The sequence below is a fragment of the Lithobates pipiens genome, unplaced genomic scaffold (genome assembly GCF_037356315.1).
Source record: "Lithobates pipiens isolate NorthernLeopardFrog02 unplaced genomic scaffold, aLitPip1_a1.2 Scaffold_23, whole genome shotgun sequence".
NCBI classification, from domain to species: Eukaryota; Metazoa; Chordata; class Amphibia; order Anura; family Ranidae; genus Lithobates; species Lithobates pipiens.
Genome location: NW_027507785.1, coordinates 8,995,147 through 9,013,468, shown reverse-complemented (window position 1 = coordinate 9,013,468; position 18,322 = coordinate 8,995,147). Strand labels below are relative to the sequence as shown.

The 18,322-nt window shown below is 42.5% G+C and overlaps 1 protein-coding gene across 8 annotated transcripts in view; it reads left to right on the top strand.

Annotated features, from left to right (window-relative positions):
- The window catches only part of LOC143927185 (olfactory receptor 1E16-like), a 162,470-nt gene that overhangs the window by 57,591 nt on the left and 86,557 nt on the right, over positions 1-18,322 (top strand). For 4 of the 8 annotated variants that reach the window (XR_013262246.1, XR_013262251.1, XR_013262247.1 and 1 more), the window contains one exon: positions 2,220-2,289. Coding sequence is in view for 4 of the 8 variants with exons in the window: in XM_077451159.1 (XP_077307285.1) it covers positions 13,210-14,196 (987 nt within the window). In the remaining 4 variants the exon portion in view is untranslated. Of the gene's footprint in view, positions 1-2,219; positions 2,290-8,377; positions 11,256-13,183; positions 14,530-18,322 lie in introns of those variants that run through there. The other 4 variants (XM_077451159.1, XM_077451160.1, XM_077451158.1 and 1 more) reach the window with 2 other exon arrangements.

The following is an 18,322-nucleotide window of genomic DNA, read 5'->3' as shown; positions in this document are numbered from 1 at the left end:
CTCTCTTCATAAATTTAGGCCAAAATTTATTCTTTTAAATTCCTTTGGTGAAAATAACCTGATTCAGTTTTTTTTTATTTTTATTATTTAGACTGTAGGAAAGTTATAGAGTCATACATATTCTGGTCTGGTTGTGATATGAGGACAATCTTAAGTGATAAATGTCCACAAAAGAAATATATATATATGCACACACCATATTATTATTATTATATATTACATTATTATTATTATTATTATTATTATTAATAATATTATTTTTGTTTAGTTATTGCGATTTTTAGTTATTTATTTGGCTATTATTGTTTAGTTATTGTTATTTTTAGTTATTTATTTTATTGTTGATGTATTATTTTTAGTAATTCTTTTTATTGTTATTGTTTAGTTATTGCGATTTTTAGTTATGCATTTTATTGTATAGTTGTTGTTATTTTTATCATATTGTTTATTAATAATAATAATAATATTAATAATAATAATAATAAGTATTATTATTATTATTATTATTATTAATATTATTATTGTTTAGTTATTGGTATTTTTAGTTATTTATTTTATTGTTATTTTTAGTCATTTGTTTTATTGGTATTTTTAGTTATTTTTGTTGGCTATTATTGTTTAGTTATTGGTATTTTTAGTTATTTATTTAATTGTTTATGTATTATTTTTAGTAATCATTTTATTGTTATTGTTTAGTTTTTGTTATTTTTAGTTATGTATTTTATTGTCTAGTTGTTGTTATTTTTAGTTATTTATTTTATCATTATTGTTTAGTTATTTTTAGTTATGTATTATTATTATTATTATTATTATTCAGTTATTGTTATTTTTAGTTATTTGATCATTACTGTTTAGTTATTGTTATTATTAGTTATTTATTTTATTATTATTGTTTAGTTAATATTTATTTTAGCTATACATTTTATTATTAATGTTTCGTTATTGTTATTTATAATTATTGTTTAATGTTATTGTATACTTATTGCTATTTTTAGTTATTTATTTGATCATTATTGCTTGGTTAGCATTATTTGTTACTATTTATTTTATCGTTATTGTTTAGTTATTTATTTTGTCGTTAGTGTCAAGATATTTATTTTGCTGTTATCGTTTAGTTATTTTTTAGTTACTGCTTTTGTTATTATAGATTGGGCATTGTTATTTTTAGTTATTTGATTGGGCTATGTTATTTATTGGACTATTATTGTTTAGTTATTGCTATTTTTAGTTATTTATTTTAGGCGCTGTTACTTTTAGTTATTTTATTTGACTTTTATTGTTTAGTTATTGCTATTTTTAGTTATTTATTTGGGCACTGTTATTTTTAGTTATTTATTTGACTTTTATTGTTTAGTCATTGCTATTTTTAGATATTTTTTGGGGCACTGTTATTTATTTGACTTTTATTGTTTAGTCATTGCAATTTTTAGTTATTTATTTGACTTTTATTGTTTAGTCATTGCTATTTTTAGTTATTTTTTTGGGCACTGTTATTTTCTAGTTATTTATTTGACTTTTATTGTTTAGTTATTGCTATTTTTAGTTATTTATTTGGGCACTGTTATTTTTAGTTATTTATTTGACTTTTATTGTTTAGTCATTGCTATTTTTAGTTATTTTTTTGGGCACTGTTATTTTTAGTTATTTATTTGACTTTTATTGTTTAGTCATTGCTATTTTTAGTTATTTATTTGATTATTATTGTTTTATTTGCAGCTGTTTATTTTATCTTTATTGTTTAGTTATTTATTTTTCCGTTATCGTTTAGTTATTTTTAGTTACTTATTTTATTATTACGGATTGGGGATTGTTATTTTTAGTTATATATTTGCTATAGCTTCTTTTCGTTAAATTTGGAGGGTTGGAGTTTGTTTTAGCCTCCTTCATGAAGAGAGGGGGGTGGGGGGGGGGGGGGGTAATCGATTCCAAAACCAATCGATCGGTTGAAGAAGTGAAATAGTCGGCGCCCCCATTCCCGAGGTTGGATGTTCCGGGACTGACTGTCTGCCGGGAAGGGGAAGTAGAAAAGAGGAAGTATTATATTGTAGATGTGGATGGCGGTGGCGGGGAGAGGGGGGGAGGGGGACATTTGGTACACAGATAAGACGGGAATAAATAGCAGCCGATCGTCTGACGTCAGACCTTTCACAATCGGCCGGTAATGATGTGTTATTCCTCCACTTGTTCCGTCCTAAGGCCATCATGTTTTATGTTTCCAGCCTTGCCGGCCATGGACTGCGCCCAATCCCGAGACTTCCTGAGCCCGCCGCGCCTGCAGAGGAATTAAAGGTAATTTCCAGCCGGATCCGGTTAGCGGGACCCAAAACTGACTTTTATGATTTGCAAACTAGAAAAAAAAATAAATACGGAGCCTCAATATGAATCTCCAATGAGCTAAGAGGTTGTTAGCTCTTATTGGTCACTTAAAGAGGAGCTGTCTGTGATGTCACACGTCTCCATGAATCCCCTCCCCACATGTCACAGTGTACAGAATCTCCATCATTTATCCGGCAAGCTCCGCCTTTTATCATTAAATAGCCAGTCCTGAGCTTCAATCAGTGACTGCGCCTAGGCTGATGTCATCCGTCTGCTGCAGGCAGGGGGAAGCATTTCCCCAGTGATCAGACTGTACATTGTAACTTTGTAGAAGGAGGAGGAGTCACTTCCTCGGTCTCCCCTCCCCCAGTGATCAGACTGTACTTTGTAACTTTGTAGAAAGAGGAGGAGTCATTTCCTCAGTCTCCCCTCCTCCAGTAATCAAACTGTACATTGTAACTTTGTAGAAGGAGGAGGAGTCATTTCCTCAGTCTCCCCTCCCCCAGTGATCAGACTGTACATTGTAACTTTGTAGAAGGAGGAGGAGTCATTTCCTCAGTCTCCCCTCCCCCAGTGATTAGACTGTACATTGTAACTTTGTAGAAGGGGGAGGAGTCGTTTCCTCAGTAAAGGGATCTCTCCAATCCCAACATACACAGAAGAAGATCTCTTTAGTAGAGTAGAACATTTTCATTACATTTTACTCTTGGTGATGTCATCACCGGGTCTCTGTGCTCCTCTATGCAATGCAGGCAGATCGTGGCTGGTGGGCGGGGCCAGCAGGGGGCTGTACATTGCTTCCCAAAAACATCACAGCCCCCGCCCCCAGTACTCCTCTCAGGAGCCCTCAGCCCTGATACAAGCAGTGGGAGGAGTTATGCAAATATTACAGAGTGTTTTGAAGGGTGAATGTCTGTCTGGATCGGTGTTCCTCTGGCTCACATGTGATGTTCCCTCTCCATGACTGAAAGAACTGAAATCCAATGAATAAAAGAGCTGGGTTGGGGGAGGTCAGGCTGGGGAGGAAAGCACTGAATGATGCTGGATATCCTCCTTATTGCAGAAATCAGAATGGTGTATGGTACAGAGTGCAGGGGGTCAGGAGAGTGGGCACAGACTACCTAGGTCAAGAGGGTGCCACGTACAGGGTGAAATGATCAGGGGGTAGTAACTTACAGAGTGCAGAGGTCAGGAGAGTGTAATATACAGAGTGCAGAGGTCAGGAGAGTGTAACATACAGAGTGCAGAGGTCAGGAGAGTGTAACATACAGAGTGCAGAGGTCAGGAGAGTGTAAAATACAGAGTGCAGAGGTCAGGAGAGTGTAATATACAGAGTGCAGAGGTCAGGAGAGTGTAATATACAGAGTGCAGAGGTCAGGAGAGTGTAACATACAGAGTGCAGAGGTCAGGAGAGTGTAACATACAGAGTGCAGAGGTCAGGAGAGTGTAAAATACAGAGTGCAGAGGTCAGGAGAGTGTAACATAAAGAGTGCAGAGGTCAGGAGAGTGTAACATACAGAGTGCAGAGGTCAGGAGAGTGTAAAATACAGAGTGCAGAGGTCAGGAGAGTGTAAAATACAGAGTGCAGAGGTCAGGAGAGTGTAAAATACAGAGTGCAGAGGTCAGGAGAGTGTAACATACAGAGTGCAGAGGTCAGGAGAGTGTAAAATACAGAGTGCAGAGGTCAGGAGAGTGTAAAATACGGAGTGCAGAGGTCAGGAGAGTGTAACATAAAGAGTGCAGAGGTCAGGAGAGTGTAATATAGAGAGTGCAAAGGTCAGGAGAGTGTAAAATACAGAGTGCAGAGGTCAGGAGAGTGTAATATACAGAGTGCAGAGGTCAGGAGAGTGTAATATACAGAGTGCAGAGGTCAGGAGAGTGTAATATACAGAGGCGCCATTTTGGAATCTGAGATGCCTATTGCGCCGGGTGATTGCCGGGTTGGCGTCTGTGCTGTGCAATGTTTACTGAGGGCTGCCGGTGTTCTACCAAAAACTGTCCGGCCATCAGATAGTGTCCTCCCCATACTGTGCAGGCGCAGCGCTTACGCAGTACGGAGGACAAGGAGACTCCGAAAGCCTCCGAAGATGAACGGCACCAGGTTCAAGCCCCACCATCCAAGTGGACATACGGTAGGACTTAGTAAGAGGGCCCCTTCCGTGCTCGATTCTCTCGCCATGCTTTGGGGCACCGCCCCGCTTCGCTCGCCAATTTTTTATTCTACCTCTATGTCCACTTAGATGGTGGGGGGGTTTGGAAGGGTGGGAAGCTTCGGGAGGTTCCTATTGTTGTCTGTGCCCCGCTGAGATCTCCACATTTCCTGGTCAGCAGGAGCTGTGACAATGTAGAACAGTCTTCCCCATTTAGTCTAGGTTCACACCAGACAACTCATGGGGCCCCCCAGTGGCCCCTTCGGGCAGTGCCCGAGTGTCCAAATGGTCAGCACGCCCCTGGTTCACACCTATGTGGTTGAGGTTGATGCATTTTTCGGGCACGTTTTGTGGTGCGTTTTTTAAACCCCGTGTTTTTTTATGCATTTTTCATGCATTTTTTTTTCCCTTTAAAACCGGCAAACGCGTCCTTGAATGATTAGTCATTCATTAGTCATCAGCTGTCAGCGGGGTTCCCCGCTGACAGCTGAATGTAAAAAAAAAAGGCTTAAAAAATAGTGAAAGAAGAACCCCACCCCCCCAAATCCATACTAGGCTCTTATCTGAGCATGCAGCCCAGCAGGTCAGAAAAGGGAGGAGACGAGCGATCACCCCCCCCCCCCTCCTGAACCTTTCCCAGGCTGCATGCCCTCAACATGGGGGGGGGGGGGGTGCTTTGGGACAGGGGGTTCTGCTTCCCCGCTCCAAAGCAAATTGTCCTCATGTTGATGGGGACAAGGGCCTCTTCCCCACAACTCTGGTTGTTGGGGTCTGTGGGCAGAAACTGGAAGCCCCCTTTAACAAGATCCCAGCCCCCCCCCCCCACCCCTATGTAAATGACTATGGAGTACATTGTACCCCTAATCTTTCACCCAAAAAAGTGTCAAATAAAAAAAAAACACGGTTTTTGACAATTCCTTTACTAAAAATTAAAAAAAAACATTCCCCCGATGTAGATCTAACATCGGTCACACCGCCCGCCACAACGCCAAACCCCCCCAAAAAAAAAGCTCCACTGTCTGACAGTTCTTATATAAATATGGGGCGGGGGGCACTCGGTGAGGTCACCTGGTGGCCACGCCCCTTGTGATATAACCCTAACCAGTGCATGTTGGGTCAGTGACATCACAAGGGGGGGCGGAGCCACCAGGTGACGTCACCGGATAACCCCCGCCTCTTACCTATTTAAGAACTGTCAGACGGAGGTGCGGGCAGCCAGTGGTTAGCCTTTTGTCGGGCGAGGAGCTCTTTTTTGGCGACGTGATTGACATTGGATCTACATCGGGAGATATTATTTTTTGATTCTTAACCACTTGCTTACCGGGCACTTAACCCCCCCCCCACCCCCTCCTATCCAGACCAATTTTCAGCTTTTAGCTCTGTCGCACTTTGAATAACAATTGCGCGGTCATGCTACACTGTACCCAAATTAAATTTTTATCATTTTTTTCCCCAAATAGAGCTTTATTTTGCTGGTATCTGATCACCTCTGCGATTTTTATTTTTTGTTTAAAAAAATTTAAAAAGAGCGAATTAAAAAAAAAATATGTTTTTTATTTTATTTTGTTATAAAATTTTAAAACGGGTAATTTTTGTCCGTCATTGATGTACGCTGATGAGGCGGCAGTGATGGGCACTGATAGGTGGCAGTGATGGGCACTGATGGGTGTCAGTGATGGGCACTCATGGGTTAAACTGATCGGCAGCACTTCTATGTGGCACTGATTGGCACCACTGGTGGGCATTGATAGGTGGCACTTGTGGGCATAGATAGGTGGCACTTGTGGGCATTGATAGGTGGCACTTGTGGGCATAGATAGTTGGCACTTGTGGGCATTGATAGGTGGCACTTGTGGGCATTAATAGGTGGCACTTGTGGGCACTGATAGTTGGCACTTTTGGGCATTGATAGGTGGCACTTGTGGGCATTGATGAGTGGCACTTGTGGGCATTGATGAGTGGCACTTGTGGGCATTGATGGGTGGCACTTGTGGGCATAGATAAGTGGCACTTGTGGGCATTGATAGGTGGCACTTGTGGGCATAGATAGGTGGCACTTGTAGGCATTGATAGGTGGCACTTGTGGGCATAGATAGTTGGCACTTGTGGGCACTTTCAGGTTCAGTTTATGAGGCATAATTGCCTCTTCGTGGCCGGGACTGATGTCCCTTTAAGCTGAGCCGGTGATCGTTTTTTTTTTTCCTCCTTCGCTGTCAGCGTGAGGAAAAAGAAAAAACGATCACCGAACTTTTGTTTTGATCACGTGATCAGCTGTCATTGGTTGACAGCTGATCACATGGTAAGGGGCCAGGACCGACCCCTTACTCAGACCGGTGATCACCTGGGTCTCAGTGGCTCGGTGATCACCGCGCGTGCGCAGGGAGCGCCGTCTTTTGGCCTCCCAGGAATTCACATCCGCGCTGTGCCCGTCTTTTGGCCATAGCGTGGATGTCAGATGGACCCAGATACCCGGAAGACACGCCGAGGGAACATGTCAGCTCCCTCTGCGTGTATTGGGTGAGATGTCGGGGGCCTTGTTCTAAGGTATTTCATAATGAGCTAGTATGCAGCGCATACTAGCTCATTATGCCTTTTCCCTTGCAGGTATGAAAAAACAATTAAAAATTCAGCGGGTTTACTACCGCTTTAAAGGGGGCTTCTGGATTCTGATAAGCCCCCCACCCACAGACCCCCACAACCACAGCCCAGGGTTGTGGGGAAGAGGCCCTTGTTCCCAGGTGGCCCATGCAGGCTGATATTGTTTGGGGGGGTATGCTCGTTCATCCCCTCCCTTTGCTGACCTGTTGGGCTGCATGCTTGGATGAGGGTCTGGTATGGATTGGGGAGGGGGGGCCTCACGGCATTTTTTTTTTTTTGGCGTAGGGTTCCCCTCCAAAGCCATACCAGGCCTTTCAGATCTGGTGTGAACTGGGGGGCACGCTGTTTTTTCATTCATTTTGTAGCCGGTGTACTGTCACATAGTGTCCCCCATCAGATAGTGTCCGCTGTGTACGGCGCATGCGCCGTACACAGGACACAATAGATTCCGAAAATAGCCGAAGATGAACGGCGCCTGCGCCGTGAGTCCAGGTTCTAGCCCCACCATCCAAGTGGACATAGAGTCAGAATAAAAAGAGCCGAGAGCAGCGAGGCCGAGCCCGAAGCGTGTCGAGCGAAGCGAGCCCGCGAGGTGCCCTCTAATATCTACATCCCTATGTCCGCTTGGATGGTGGGGCTAGCACCTCGACTCATGGCGCAGGCGCCGTTCATCTTCGGAGATTTTACGAATCTCCTTCTGCTCCGTACTGCGCACATAGGTGTGAACGTAGGGTTAGTGTTTAGCCAAGTCTTTTGAATGCTTAAAAAAAACAAAGGCTGGTTACGTTTCATAATTAGTAAGGTTAAATAAAGACACCAGTCCATCCAGTTCAACCTGAGTGCGTGTCTACAATTGTCCCTATCCCTGTACATTGCACACTCACATCGGTCCCTACCCTCAAGGAGCCCACAATCCAAGGTCCCCATTCATATACTAGGGCCAATTTTGGACAGAAGCCAATTACCCTACCTGCATGTCTTTGGAGTGTGGGAGGAAACCGGAGTAGCCGGAGGAAACCCGTGCAGGCACAGGGAGAACATGGAAACTCCAGGCAGGTGGTGTTGTGGTTTGGGATCATTATACAAAATATAATTGGATATTTATTGGATACAACATCATTGATTGTCGTTCCATTGTATCTGGAGATCAGGAAGGACGTTTCTTCTATGTTGGACCGCCACTTTATATGTTTTGTTTTGTCTTTCTTAAAGTCACCTGTGGTTTTAGAGTTTCATCACTGCGTTTTTTTTTTTTTTTTTTTTTTATTGTTGTATCTTTATTACCTTACAAACTATGTCACTGTGTATTTTAGGGATATCCTTCTACTTGAACCTTCACCAGTCCATGGATAACCGGTCTGCCATTTCTGAATTTGTTCTGCTTGGATTCCCAGGAATTGGGGAGAAGTTTTACACCCCGGTCTCCATAGCTCTGTTCCTGGTTTATCTCACATCGCTGTTCTCGAATGGCGTAGTGATAGCACTTATCACTTGCAGCCGACATCTATACCAACCGATGTATGTGGTCATCTTGAACCTCGCCATCTCGGACTTGCTGTTTGATACCATCACTCTGCCGAAGATTCTGGCCAAGTACTGGTTTAATAATGGGTCGATCCCATATGCTGGATGCATCTTCCAAGTATTTTCTGCCCATTTCCTTGGGAGCTTTGACTCCTACATCCTTTTACTGATGGCCATTGACCGTTATGTTGCCATATGCAAACCCCTGAGGTACCAATCAATAATCAACAACCGACGTACCATCCTCGTCTGTTGCTTCTTCTGGGTCTTTGCAAGTTTTATTGGCATAACAATCGCTGTTCTGGACTCCGGTGAGGAATTATGTGAACGGGAAATCAGAAGCTGCTTTTGCACCAATTTGGCGGTCTTGTCCTTGGCCTGCAATGACGTGACGTCCCTGAAGCGTACGGTTTTTATCATTGCTATGTTTGTCCTTCTCTTGCCTCTGTTCATCATCCTTTTCTCTTATGGAGTCTTAATACGGGTCATCATCACACAGACCCAGTCTGTGAATCGAAGGAGAGCCTACTACACATGTGCCACCCAGTTGAGTGTTATTTGTCTATATTTTATCCCAAGGATATTTGTGTATATTGCCAACCAATTCAAGTTGATCCTCAATGAAGACGTGAACGTCCTTATTCTCTGCTTTTACACATTCGTACCACATATGGCCAACCCCATCATTTACTGTTTGAGGACTAAGGAGATTAGAAGGACCTTTAAGAACCTTATCCAAAGGTGGATACTGATGAAAAATCCAAGAATACCAGCAGGGAATGTAATTACAATCTCAGAACACCTTTAGGGGTGACCCGAAACTGTGCTATGGAGGGAATCTGGTGGACTGGATGACTTAGAGGTGTTTAACGTCTTATGGAGCTACTATGCTATGGAAATCACCTTCTCAAACCCTTGCCTTTGTGTTTGTTGCCGCCAACCATGTTAAGTTAATCCTTAATGAAGACATGAATATCCTTATTCTCTGCTTTTACATGTTCATACCACCCATGGCTAACCCCATTATTTTCTGCATGAGGAGTAAGTAGATTAGAAGGGCCTTTAGGAACCTCATAAACAGGTGCATACTGATGAAGGATCAAAGAATACGAGAAGTAAATGGAACTACAAGTTCCGGTTACCATTAGGGAGTCTGTGCTATAGAGGGAATTTGGTGGACTGGATCACTTAGTCTATCTTATAGGGCCACTTATATGGAGATCGCCTCCTCAAGGTCTTGCCTTTGTCCATCCCATTAAGAACTCTTAATATTCCTACTGAACGAGATTGATTACCAAACCAGTTTGATAGAAAGCGTGAGACACCTTCATCATGGCCATGGCAATTGGCAAACACTGAAAGTCCAGACATCTCACTCTTGCTAAAATTTGACTCAACCCACCAAAAACCACCAAAAAAAATTATTATTTTTTTTTACTTCAGGAGTAACCTTTCAGTTTATTTATTTATTTATTTATAATGTCATGTTTTTGGGTCTTATGGAGCATATTGAAAGCCCCTAGTGTAAGGAAGCCTTGACTGATGGAAGCGTGGTTCATAAAGTGGGTGTTAACAATAAGGTATAAAGCTTGAAATAGCTCAGGTTTGATTGGTTTCTAAGCCATGAGGTGAAGGGACTGGGCCTGAACTCCTATACTGAAGTAACCATCACTGACCTGAAGACCTTCAGCCCTCAGTAGAGTTGCCTTTCCACCCACCCATGTTATGAAGATTGTAACGGATCCCCGTCGCACTCCGCTTGAGTGCTTCCGTTAGTACACTGCTTCTTCCAATCTGGACCTTCAGATATCAGATATTACAGCCCATATATTGTAACTAAGAACCAGACGAGACTAGCTCAGTTTCACAACTTGAACATGGAACTGTGTATTAGAACAAGAATACAGTCTTATATACAAAATTCAGAAGGAGGTTCTCCTCCTCCCTACCATTACAACTGTTACCAGAAACAAAAATTACCATGAGCTAATTAACTAGTCATTTACCCAGCCTAGGTGACTCAGATGTATGACCTTTCAGGGCAGACTTGCCATCTTTTAGCTCAGAAGACACAATACACATTATCATAAATATAAACACAGGACACCTTCATACAATAGCAGGAGCTTCCTGTAGCAGACGGACCATCTCCTACATTGTACAGAGGCCAATGTGACCAGCTCTTTCAATTGACATGTCGAGTTCAGGATTAAACAAACCAGGAATAGTCTTTGGGAGATATTGTGGATAAATATCACTGTTCCATTTTATGTAATTCAAGCCACATTTTCTCAGTTACCCTGTGCCCCTAATGGACACAGAGTGAATTAGACATAGGGTGAACATGGGGAGCTCAAACAAGGGTTTCCCAATCTCTCCAAGGGATTCTGGGTTCTACGGGCCCTCCCGTCACAAAGATGGTCAATGCAGCTTTACCAGTGGTTGGATCCTGCCCCCGGTTAAAATTCCTTTAATGAGTTATGCCCTCAAGTGGGTTTTTGGGCCAGTTTAAGGCCTGTGTAGAACTCAAGGTAAGGACAGGTTTTTAGGCTGTCAGGTTACTGTTCAGGTGTGCTCACAGTGTACTATAACTGGGATTGATATTGATATTGATTATGTTATGTTGGAAGTTCAATAAAGTTGAAACTGTTGCTCTTCTCAAAACTTGACCTGTCTTCTTGTCATCTTTGGGCAAAGTTACATGTCATGTATGCTTTTGGCTTTAGGCCTATGCTTCTCTTCAGTGTAATTTCCTTCATCAAACATGGCTCCTCTCTCAGAATATACACAGATGTAGTCATAGCGCCACCATGTGTTACATACCTGGCACGTCATGTCTCCCTTGCTCATAATGACCAACTGTTTTTCGGCTTTCAGGGACAGTCCCACCTTATGCAGCTCAGGATACTTTTAAATCACAAAGTTTATATATAACTAAACCTTTTTTCTTTCTTTCGTGTTTCAATAGAGTAGGGAAAGGTTAAACCCAGTCAGCTATTTTTTTGCTGTCAGTGTCCCATTGGGGAGATTTTCCTTTGTTTCTTCTCCTGATGAAGAGAGAGAAAAGAGAGAAAACTTCTATAAAATTGGACCCCCCCCCCCCCCCAAGACAGTAGTCACCCGAGCAGTGTCCCAATTGAAAGAGTTCCCCATCATTTCTGTTTTGGTGACTGTAAAAGTTTGAATTTCCCTTCACTTTCCATCTATTACAATAGTCATAAGGGCAAATAGAGAGGATGAATCTCCTCAGCGGGAGACAGATAGAATTAAAAACCTGACAGCAAGTCAGACAGAGCCCACCTGATTTCCTGGCTGGAGGACAACCAATATTTAGTTTTTCCTCCTCCGTCTGACTGTCCCTTGCCTGGCCCTTTCATTCATTCATTGGGTTTGAGTTTTTTCAATCATGAAGGCTCAACATCACATGTGGTCACTACCTAGGGTGCTCTGGATGCAAATACAGACTGCCTAGGAACACCCATTCCTCAAGACTGGCATCTACCCATCAAGGAATTCTAATATTTGCATACCCCTCCCAAGAGCCAGTCCACTGCTTGCATCAGGATAAGGGCTCTTGAGAGGAGTACTGAGACAGGGATGTTTTCTGGAAGCTATGTACAACACCATGTCAACCCTTCCCACCAATCGTGATCTGCTTGCATTGCAAATTGTATTATAACATTCATGGGGTGAAGAGAGAACAGGGGGAAAGAAAAATCTCTGGCAGGTACTATTTGCTGTTTCTGGAACCATTGGAAAGATTTTCCTTCGTTTTCTGTGTGGCCATTGAGATAACATGTAACCAACATCCCCTCAGCAGGGGCACAGACAGTAATAATAGCAAGTGAAAAGGTGAGAAGCTTCGTCAGGTTCTTATTGTTGTCTGCGTCCTTGTTGAGAAGATCGTCTTACTTCCTGGTGAAAATGTGGAAAAGTCTAGACTAAGCCCTTGTACACACGGTCGGAGATTCCATCGGAATGTGTCCTATCGGACCGTTTTGTCGGATATTCCGACTGTGTGTGGTCTCCATCGGACTGTTTCCGTCAGAATATCCGACGGACCAACTTTTCCAACTTGCCGGTAAAATTTTCCGACAAAATGCTCCGATTGGACATACTCCGATCATGTGTAGCCTACTCCGGCGGACAAAGTGCCATGCATGCTCAGATCAAATTCCTAGACCAAAGCTATTGGCTACTAGTCTGAACGTAGTCCCGTCGTAACGAAATAACGTCATCACGTTATGTACAATCTGATTTTCCGACAACTTTGTCCGACCGTGTGTATGCAACATCACTTCCGGAATTAATCCGTCCGAATTACTCAGACGGATTTGGTTGTTGGAATCTCCGACCGTGTGTACAAGGGCTAAGAGTTGCTTCTAGCCAAGTCTGGAGATTGCATAAAAAAGTCTGGATAGGCTTCAAAATATGCAAAATAGGCTTTTAATATTTTTGTAATATAACATTGTACATTGTCTCTGGAGATCAGGAATGAATCTTTTTCTCTGTTGGGTCATATTTTATACGTTTTTTGAAAATATTTGATTGGCGTGTCTTTATTACCTTACAAACTCTATCACTGTGTATTTTAGGGATATCCTTCTACTTGAACCGGTCCATGGATAATCGGTCTGCCATCTCTGAATTGGTTCTGCTTGGATTCCCAGGAATTGGGGAGAAGTTTCACACCCCGGTCTCCGTAGCTCTATTCCTGGTTTATCTCACATCGCTTTTCTCGAATGGCATAGTCATAGCACTGATCACTTGTAACCGACATCTGCGCCAACCTATGTATGTGCTCATCATTAACCTCGCCATCTCTGACTTGCTGTTTGATACCATCACCCTGCCGAAGATTGTGGCCAAGTACTGGTTTAATGATGGGTCTATCTCATATGCTGGATGCCTCTTCCAAGTACATTCTGCCCATTTCCATGGGAGCTTTGACTCCTACGTCCTCTTGCTGATGGCCATTGACCGTTATGTTGCAATATGCAAGCCCCTGAGGTACCCATCAATAATCAACAATCGACGTACCATCCTCGTCTGTTGCTTTTTCTGGCTCTTCACAAGTATTATTGGCATCACGATCGCTGTTCTGGACTCTAGTGAAGAACTATGTGGACAGAATATCAGTAGCTGCTTTTGCACCAATTCAGCGGTCTTGTCCTTGGCCTGCAGTGATGTGACCCCAGTGAAGCATATAACATTTTGCCTTGCTATGTTTGTCCTTCTCTTGCCTCTGTTCTTCATCCTTTTCTCCTATGGAGTCATAATCCGGGTCATCATCACACAGACCCAGTCTGTGAGTCGGAAGAGAGCCTATTACACATGTGCCACCCATTTGAGTGTTATTTGTCTATATTTTATCCCACGGATATTTGTGTCTGTAGCCAACCAAGTCAACTTGATCCTCAACAAAGACGTGAACGTCCTTATTCTCTGCCTTTACACATTTGTACCACATATGGCCAACCCCATCATTTACTGTTTGAGGACTAAGGAGATTAGAAGGACCTTTAAGAACCTTATCAAAAGGTGGATCCTGATAAAGATTCCAAGAATACCAAGAGTGAACGTAAATACAATCTCAGATCACCTTTAGGGAATGACCCAAAACTGTGCTATGGAAGGACTCTGGTGGGCTGGTTAGTCCACTAAGTGGTGTTTGACATCTTATAAGGCTACAAACATGGAGATCACCTTCTCAAAATCTTACCTTTGCCACACCCACTGTGAAGCCCTAATAATCCTGTTGAAGGAGGTGGATTAACAGAACAGTCAAAAAGTAATTGTGAAACTCATTCACAGATCACTTCATGTGGCCATGACTATCAGAAGACATTGCAAGTACAGAAATCCCGCTCCTGTGACTCAACCTGACTCAACCCAGCAGAACCCTCCAAAAAACAAATTAAATATTTTTTAATTTTTCTTATTTGGAGTGACCTTTTTTAGAGTTTATTTATTAATTATTACATGTTTTTTTGTGTTATTTTCTTTATCGAACACGACACCACTTTCGAATGTACACAGAAATCATAGTGCCACCATGTGTTATATACAGCAGTGGTCATAAACCCTGTCCTCAGGCAGGGCTGGACTGGGACAAAAATTTGGCCCTGGACTTCATCCAGACCGGCCCACTTTAATTTTGCAAACACGCAAAAAAACTGTATATAAACTGTACACAATTGGGCAAAAAACCCCTAGAGAGCCCCCCCTTACATCAGGGTCCCCAGAGAGCCCCTCCTTACATCTGGGTCCCCAGAGAGCCCCCCACTTACATCAGGGTCCCCAGAGAGCCTCCCCTTACATCAGAGTCTCCATATAGCCTTCCCCTTTACATCAGGGTCCCCAGAGAGCCCCTCCTACATCAGAGTCCCCAGAGAACATCCGCCTTACATCAGGGTCCCTAGAGAGCCAACCCCTTACATCCGGGTCCCCGCAGAGCCCCCCCCCCCTTACATCCGGGTCCACAGAGAGCCTCTCTCTTACATTCAGGTTCCCCAGAGAGCCTCCGGCTTACATCAGGGTCCCCAGAGAGCCCCTCCTTACATCAGGGTCACCAGAAAGAGGGCAGGTAGTGGGCTGGGACCCTGTGGTTGGGGACTCCTGGACTGACTCTGGGCTATGGGCCCCAGATTCGGGGCTATAGCCCCAAAAGTCCCCCCCAGCGATGCCACTGGCTGTCACTGAAACCGGCCCACTGAGCCATCGGCCCACCTGGAAACTCCCTATAGTCCCTATGGCCAGTACATGCCTGTCCTCAGGGCCCACTAACAGGACAGGTTTGCAAGATAACTAAAATACATCACAGGTGATATCATTTGCTTCTCAGTGATTGCAGCATTCTAGTCTTCATCTCCCCCAAGGTAATAGATAAAACCTGGCCTGTTTAGTGGGCCCTGGGGACGGGGTTGATGACCACTGAGATACAGTATCTGGCATGTCATATACAGTATCTCTTTCTCATTGTTATCATTATCTGGCTTTCAGGGATAGTACCAAGTTTAACATTGTTTTTGTCACAGTATAACTATACTTTCAAGTAACAAAGTAAATATACGTAGTGTAGAATAAAAAGGTTGTGGCGCTAAACCCTATCAGTGATGTGATGAGTTAACCTATCATCAAAACCTGGTGTTTATTTTTATAAAAAGAAAAAACTGTTGGCAATAGCGTGCAAAGATTCCTAAAATAATTTTATCCTAATTAAAAAATTGGTGTGATCAATGTGGAGTCAACATTCGTGTTCCATCATAATTATAACCAAAGTGGATATTAAGTTATCTTATACGTATCAGCCTACTATGGGTGGATACCAAAAACATGTAAACATTCATTTAGATATGCAAAATGGTGAAAATGTTGTTTGTATTCAACAATGTGCTAGTTCAGAACAGACTGTGCAAACATGTGCAAAATATGTGCAAAAAAAGGAACTAAGGATCAGAACAACCAGGGATCAGAAATATATTCAACCAATAATCACATGAAGACGCAAAATATGTGCAAAAAAAGCAACTAAGGATCAGAACAACCAGGGATCAGAAATACATTCAACCAATAATCGCATGAAGACGCATCTATGCCCAATGTAAGTCCAAAATTAATGTTTGGCTTAATGATACTGCCTCTTCAGATTATTGTTGTAATTGATGCATAAAGTCAATAGGGAATATTTGATTCACTCGTGCAAATAATGCGGGTTTTCAATTAGAGAACTTCATCCCCGGTGCGCCACTCAGTGCTATAGTATGTAAATGCTCTCACCAGAGTTAATGCCCCTTGTGGGGCTGGATGGACCTTCACAATGTAAGCCACTGTGCCGCTCTCTGGCTGCTGCTGGTGCACTGGGTGAAGCTTCGTTATTCCGTCCGTATGGTATCCAACGTTAATTATATATGAGGAAAGACATATCCATAGTGTAATACATTCTTAACCAGATCGTTCGTTTATTAGTATTAAAAACTACTCACATTTGACATTAAAAGCATATGCGTATGGAAAAACTCAGCCGTTCGTCTCAAACGAGTGCACACAGCGTGGCCATTAGTTTTTAATACTAATAAACGAACGATCTGGTTAAGAATGTATTACACTATGGATATGTCTTTCCTCATATATAATTAACGTTGGATACCATACGGACGGAATAACGAAGCTTCACCCAGTGCACCAGCAGCAGCCAGAGAGCGGCACAGTGGCTTACATTGTGAAGGTCCATCCAGCCCCACAAGGGGCATTAACTCTGGTGAGAGCATTTACATACTATAGCACTGAGTGGCGCACCGGGGATGAAGTTCTCTAATTGAAAACCCGCACTATTTGCACGAGTGAATCAAATATTCCCTATTGACTTTATGCATCAATTACAACAATAATCTGAAGAGGCAGTATCATTAAGCCAAACATTAATTTTGGACTTACATTGGACATAGATGCGTCTTCATGCGATTATTGGTTGAATGTATTTCTGATCCCTGGTTGTTCTGATCCTTAGTTGCTTTTTTGCACATATTTTGCGTCTTCATGTGATTATTGGTTGAATATATTTCTGATCCCTGGTTGTTCTGATCCTTAGTTCCTTTTTTTGCACATATTTTGCACATGTTTGCACAGTCTGTTCTGAACTAGCACATTGTTGAATACAAACAACATTTTCACCATTTTGCATATCTAAATGAATGTTTACATGTTTTTGGTATCCACCCATAGTAGGCTGATACGTATAAGATAACTTAATATCCACTTTGGTTATAATTATGATGGAACACGAATGTTGACTCCACATTGATCACACCAATTTTTTAATTAGGATAAAATTATTTTAGGAATCTTTGCACGCTATTGCCAACAGTTTTTTCTTTTTATAAAAATAAACACCAGGTTTTGATGATAGGTTAACTCATCACATCACTGATAGGGTTTAGCGCCACAACCTTTTTATTCTACACTTTTCATTTCCCTCTCCTCCCTATTAAGGAAGTGAGGGCTTCAGGCACAGGCAGCTCTAACCCAGTATATTTTCTTTTCTTTCTCCACTTTTTATTTATTTACTTTTTTATATTTCTATCACATTGGAGATCTAGTTTTGTTTTGGTTTTTCCATAGCGCGACTTTATTTATTTATTTAAATATACATAGTGCTCACCCCCGAAAGGGCCCGCTAAGTTGTCCCAGGTTCTCTTTCCAAGCTAGTGTAGTGGCATCCAATCACACAATGACAGTCTCTGTCTAGGGGTATCTTTTGATGCTTTATTGTAAGGTCTGTACTTGCTATGTCCCTGGATATATGGATGCCTCCTTCCAATATCAAACATTTCTCAAATGAGCTCTCCAGAGCAGATCCTCAGTAAAATCCCTTAATAAGTTTCAGCAAGTTTCAGTAGAACAGGCTCCCTAGCTCTAGCGTAGCTGGGACCTCGATAAGCACATGTAGGGCTACCGCTGAACTGCCCAGAAGGGCAGCAGCCCTTTAGGCTAGGAACTTCTTCTCCCAGACAAGAACAGGGTTTCCTCAGGACCTAGACCAGTGATTCTCAACCAAGGTCCCGTGGGACCCTAGGGTTCCTCCAGAGGTTGCTAGGGGTTCCTTCAGCATTAGGCAATTTCTGCCTCTCAGATAAGTTCCCTCTAACACCAGTGATCTTTTTAGCTATCTGTAAGTAGGTAATTCTTCCCAATGACCACAAGTGTAAGGACCATTCTTCCCACTGACCATCACA